We start from the raw sequence: 6,416 nt of genomic DNA, 5'->3' as shown, positions 1-6,416 counted from the left end.
CTTTTTCCTTTTTTGATGAGTAATAAGAAGTATACTTTTTAATGCATAATAAAATGTGTTTGACAAGGTTTCCAGTTTGTATAGCATAGTATGTGTTTCTGTTTTGTTAATGCATAATAAAGAAAATTAATGACATTTAGGATTCTCTACAGTCACTAAATAATACGTTTCTACTCTGAGAAAGGAATGAAATTAATTTAATTACTAAAACAAAGCTAAATAAAAAGCCCTTGACCTGTGTTACCTTTCGTTTGCATTTTTTTTAACCAATGCAGTTTTTATCACATTCATACAGTAACAATAGTTCACGCAAAAGAGGTGTAAGGTAGATTGACAGATTTCAACCAGCAACTCCACAAACAAAACCAAGTTATTGCGTCAGGAAAAATGTCAAGTGAGTAAAGTGTAAAGTGTTTTTATACTGATGAAACTGATGATTCAGGACAGGAGTTGGTTTAATGATCTTAGCTAAGGAGCTAAATACAGTCAGCACATGGTGCCGGCTGTTCTTGCTATAGAACTGGGTGGTGCTTGATCCTGATATCTGCAGTCCAGCATTTGACTGTGCCAAACACCTGACCTGCTGGACCACAAGTATATGGCTCTATTGTTTCTTATCTCAATTTTCCTGCCTAATTGATGTGCTATCACGTATTCAGTTTAAATAGGACCAGATTGTGCGCAGTTGATCAGATTTTCTGTGCGACTGAAATAGCACAGAGCCCAGTTGACTTCTGCCCTCGACTGACCAGGAAAGAAGTTCAAAGCGGAAATCCTGGTAATCCCTGGGAACGAAATTACACTCATGCTGTCCATAGCTACTGACACAACCCCTGTGGTGCCTGCCCTCCCACTTATGTACAGTCCAGAGCACAACTGGGCCGACAAAAAAAAACAAGGTGTGGTTTCCTGGAGATTGCCACTTACACCTGACACATGGCACACAAAGGGAGGGCTTTGCAGTGATGTTGAATCTCTCTCCGGTGCACAAATCTGAGAGGTTCTCATTGCTTGTACAGTGGAGGACAGAGACAGTCAAGTATATTATGTTACAGAACACTGAAATCAAAGTTATGCTGTTTGTTGCGTGCAGTATCAGGACTGTCTAGTAACACATCAGAGACTATGTGTTTGTCCAAAACAGTTCATTAATAGCACTTCGCAAGCATCTCACTCCCTTCAAAGTGATCAGTGTAACATTGTTTTATTAATAATATTACTTCTTGACCTCCTTGTGTAGAACATCTATTTCAGTTTCACCAGAATTAGTTTCAGCCCGGGTGCTATTCTTGGAGACAGATAACAAGCTGTCTAGTGGGAGCGTCTTGTCTATTTGACAGAGGAGTCATCACCCATCGCGTGCAAACAGCAATGACTATAAAGCTGAGGCTTAAAGCTTATCTCAACTTGCTGCCGCCTCATTTGCCCCCCCCCCCCTTAGATTGTTTATCTCCACTCACAAAGGCTTGGAGTTGGAGGCAGATGATTTCTACACCCATGGGTGGTAAGGCCATTTAGGGTTAGCGACCAGGCAGCTTCTCTCAATCCTCGCTCTCACGGATGGTTTGCATTCCGCCAGGGCGGTAGTGTATGTCGTCGTCGGACTCGTCTTGCTGGGGTTCGAAGCAGTTGTCAAACTTGCGCCTCAGACGTTTCTTAAGCTGGAAGCTGCGCTCTGTGTTTGAAAACGTGTATTCCTGTTCTTTTAGCTTGGCGTAGTAGTCTGAGAACTTGTTGAACAGAATGGAGATGGGCATGCCATTGAGGATGATGCCAAACGAGATGCAGCCGAATGCCACACAGCGGCCAAGATAGGAGATAGGGACAACATCTCCATAGCCCACAGTGGAGATGCTCACCTGTAGGAAGACAAGAGTAATGTCAGCTATCTTGCTCGCATCATCTGAACTGAGCTTTTTACTTTTTTTTTTTTTTTTTTTTTTTTTACATGTATTTAGAGCATGCTGGAAAACAAAAAGTGGGATTTCTCTTTTTTTCATCATCATGATGCTTTACATCCTGTCCCAGAGTGACCTTTGGCCAAAGCTTTATGAGAATCCATTACTTAAAATATTTCTTAATTACTGAGCATTTAAAACATTTCAAGTTGGGAGCGAGCAGGATCAAACAAAACTTTCAGAAATGTACTGCAACACTTTCCATCTCTTGAAAGCAATCACTGTCTCTGGCCACAAACAAGACGCATTACAGCGTATTATAGAGGATTAGACACATCTAAGTTCACAGCTGCCACCAGATAACTGAAAACCAAGTGGAAAAACACAGAGAAATAGCTTGGTGATGTGCAGTGACACCATTTAAAAATGTAATGAAATTCTGCAAAATTGTTAATATTATTATTCTGACCATCACAACAAACATCAGAAAAATGTAATCACTTCTCTTTATAACATTTGGCTTGTGAAACAGAACCTAAACCACTGGTTGAGTTTACATAACACCTATAATAATAATAATACATAGTGAAACCTGAAATAATTATCGATTTAAGAACACATTCTGTTTTGTGGACCATGGTGTGAGAGATCTGCTGCTGAATGAATCAGTGATTTGTGTCAAAGATAAAAACAGAAGCTGCTGCGTAACCACAGGACAATTTGGTCCTGGCCAGTTCTTCAAATCTGCAAAGGCCATGTCTATCTTGTTCATCTTATTTTTTCCTGCTCTAAACATTTATATAAAACTCTATTAAGCCAACCTTTCATTCACAAAAAGACATTATTCAGCGTATCTTTAAATACAGTCTTTTTATGAATGCACTGCTAGGTAGAAGCACGGAAATAGCACTGCCCTGCCATGTGCACTTCTGTCTTGGTCTGGCAGCACAAATCCCAGTAGGCCTAATCCTTGACACCTGAAATGCACAGCACTGCTTGATCATACTGACACACCCCCTACTGAGCTTCTCATCAGTCTCCTCAGCACAGTCAAGAGGAACAGCTTAGCAAGGTTCATAACCAAGTTAACTGATCCGGAAGAATCTAAGTAGCAGCCACAAGAGCTGGCCCAATCCTCTAAATGATAAAGACACCGTTTCCTGCTCCATTAAGCTCAGGGCCAATTCAGGTGTTACCTGGCATCATATGAATATGTAGTCAAGTGCAACTTAAGATGGATTTTGCCGCATCCATCATGGCTTGATCCCATTTTTCCTTGACTTACAACATGCTCAAGGTTGCAGAAATATGTAGGACAGGGGAAAACTAACATAAATTATTACAACTTTTGAATCCAGCTAATTGTATTGCAAAGTCACTGATATACCAGATTATGGGTAATTGTAAAACCTGTCTGAAGGTTGAAGTTGATCTTACTTACCGCTGCCCACCACCAGGCATCAGGTATGCTGCTGAATGGTGTCCCGGGCTGATCCACTTCCACAGAGTGCATCAGAGCAGAGAAGGTGAAGATGCCCATGGCAATGAACAGAAACAGACAGCACACCTAAACAATGAGAGAAATCATTATGTGTCAACAAAAATACCCATTCATAGTTGGAAATTACTACATGTATAAATCTTTGGGTCACCAATCAGGTCACATGTTACGGAATTATTGTTATGACATACCTAGAATACCTGCATATTGATAAAATGTGCATACAATATTTTCAGCACTACAGGTCCATATGAACAGAAGTTACCAAAAACTACTAACCCAAGAACAATATATACCCTGGATGGATGAGGTTGAGGATTTGATACTGTATCAGTGTAACCACAGACAGGATCACTGTAGTACTACAGTATTAAATTGGATATTACCACAGATTATAAAAGACCCCCACTGCCCTAACTTTCGCATTACTGGCACATGTACATGAAACCTGTCAACCTTTCTCTGTGATACTTTTCCTCCCACAAAGATGATGTTGACATTTCAATATCATCATCATCGCCTTGAGAAATTATTAAATTATTACGTTTTTTAACAAAATGTCGATGTAAATAACACCTGGCACATGTGGAGAAACAGAAGCATTATTCTGGAGTCAGGTTTCTGGACATGTAGCAAGTTGGGTCTTCATCAGCTGAAAGAAATAGCTGCTTTGTGAGTGTCTGATTGCCCTGCTATCTTTCGCTACCTCCTAGCTGCTAACAGGCTAGCTTTTCAGTTGTAAACTGTTTTCTTCTGTGCGTGAGAAACAACACTACATCTGTGATTCATGTATCTGGGAGTTTTAAGTGTTAAAGGTATTGCATCACATGTATTTTATTTAGTTTTTATTATATTTCTCCATACCTGCTCAGAGCACTGGCGGATGGTGAAACCAAATGCTCTCATGCCTGTGGAATGACGGGCAAGCTTCAGGATACGGAAGATGCGCATCAGCTTGACGACCTTGAGCACCTTGCTGACTTTACTGACCCTTGCCATGGTTTTTAAATCTTCCTGTGCATTGGCGTCTTCTGTATTTATAACAAACACCTCAAAAATGATCTGGATGAAGTAGGGCATAACAGCCACCAAATCAACAAAGTTGAGGGCACTCTTCACAAAATGTTTGATGTCGGATGTGGTGAATAAACGCAGAAAGTACTCTGTGGTGAAGAAAAGGATGGAAGCAATCTCTATACACTCCATGTAGGTTTTGCCGGCAAGTTTATACTGCCTGAGCTCTTTCACTGTATTCATGGTCATGGCAACAATAGAGATGAGCACGAAGAGACTGGAAAACACAGCAAAGGCCTTGGCTGACAGCGAAGAGTAGGGATTCTCCATCAGGTCCCAGAGAGCCTTTCGAAAGCCTCCAAGAAACATGGCCTTGTATCCCTCATCGTCCTGGTGAGGTTTAATCTCGTCGATCAGCTCCTGGTTGACCTTCAGTTGGTCTCTAATGTCATCCACTTTCTCTTCAAACAGAATCCGACAGCACCTGAGTAAAAGAAGAGGAGAATTATCATCAGTTTTTACAAGAGCTACTTTTCAGAATCAAGTTCAAGGCCAGGTATCCACAGCACACCTTGAAGTGTCCTTCAGTTTCAATCCCCAGAACTTCATCTCTTCTTCAAAGTTGATGGGACAAAGACTGTCCATAACCCACAGGACATTACTACAGTAAAAGTGGAATATGTAGTGGAAAAACGTGGGGTCCCTGTCAAAAAAGAACTCGTCATTCTGAACACTGTAATCGTCACAGAGTGTAAGGCGCTTGACTGGATCATCACAGAGGGCAAGGACGCCGAGCCTGGTTTTTGGGTATCGTAGGACCAAATGTTTCGGGATGTGAAACACCTTTCCGCCCACATTGAGGTTGACGATGTGTAATGATGTGTGCCTTGGGTTCGGTGCTTCTTTAGCCTCATCATCTTCCTCATCAGGAGCATCAAGGTTGTCCATAGATGTCCATGGTTTCACCGAGCTGGCCTGTGAAAAAGGGAATTCGTACTCCTGTTCTTCAACGCTTTGTGAAAAACTAACTTCCCGTTTTACTGTCGCAAAAAGACTAGAGCGACGTTTCTTCAGGACTTTCAACTTTGGCCTCTTAGGCTCCATCGTGACAGCTTAGAAGACAAACCAAACAGAAAACTCCTGCACTGAGTTCAGATCAAGTCAGAAAAAAAAACAATAAAAACACGACTCCACAAGATCTTCATTTAAGCATGATGTTGTCCTTTGAAAAATTCTGCTTACAGGTTGAAATAAAGATGAAGTAAGAGCTCCCGTGCTTGTCTCTCAGCGTGCAAGAAGATCAACTGCATGAGTTACGGACTCAGCTTCCTCGCTGATTCTCTAATCCTATTGCTGTTCTTTCTGTCAAACACAAGTTAAAAATACTGTTCACAAGGATTAGTGTTGTGATTTAAGGCTTTGAGTTCAGAGAGAGGAGGAAAGGCAGAGGGAGTGATGTGATGGCAGTATTGCATTGCTAACGAGGCTATGGAGAGCTTTATTGCAGGGATTTTATACAGTATAGGTAGATTACACAAGCTAGCTCAAGCCCAGTTCTTCTACACTTGTACCTATAAATAAGCTATGATTCAGCAGAATGTATATATATATATATTTTTTTTTTTAGTAGGCCTATGTATGTTTCCCCCTCTAATTCTTCACAATCAAATCCCGGTTGGGAATTCATCTCTGCCAAAACTTAAATATTTTTGGTGATTTTAAAATAAAAGCACACCCAAAATAAATAATCAAATGAAATTTAAAAAAAAAATTTAATAATAAAAATATTTAAGCAAAATTCTGATCAAATAATACTGAATAAGGAAACACACACACACACACACACACACACACACACACACACACACACACACACATAACATAACATGATCTTCAGAACAGCCTAATGAGCATGTAGCCTATTTTCTTGTAGCCTATGTAGGCAGACAGGTGACAAATTAAAGGGAACATAAGGTGTCTTAATAATGTGCTTATGCCACCAT

At 40.6% G+C, this 6,416-nt stretch overlaps 1 protein-coding gene across 1 annotated transcript; it reads right to left on the bottom strand.

Moving 5' to 3' along the window:
• Positions 1–1,541: 1,541 nt before the first annotated feature.
• Positions 1,542–5,517, bottom strand: LOC311000582 (potassium voltage-gated channel subfamily V member 2; the record flags this gene model as incomplete). The annotated part of the gene is made up of 4 exons (XM_083991320.1): positions 1,542–1,859; positions 3,340–3,465; positions 4,264–4,897; positions 4,985–5,517. The coding sequence occupies 4 exons, from the start codon at positions 5,515–5,517 to the stop codon at positions 1,542–1,544; spliced, it is 1,611 nt and encodes a 536-aa protein (XP_083847446.1).
• Between the last annotated feature and the right edge of the window lie 899 nt (positions 5,518–6,416).

This window comes from Trachurus trachurus, assembly GCF_905171665.1.
Source record: "Trachurus trachurus genome assembly, chromosome: 17".
Classification (NCBI taxonomy): Eukaryota; Metazoa; Chordata; class Actinopteri; order Carangiformes; family Carangidae; genus Trachurus; species Trachurus trachurus.
This window is presented reverse-complemented; position numbering and strand designations above follow the sequence as displayed.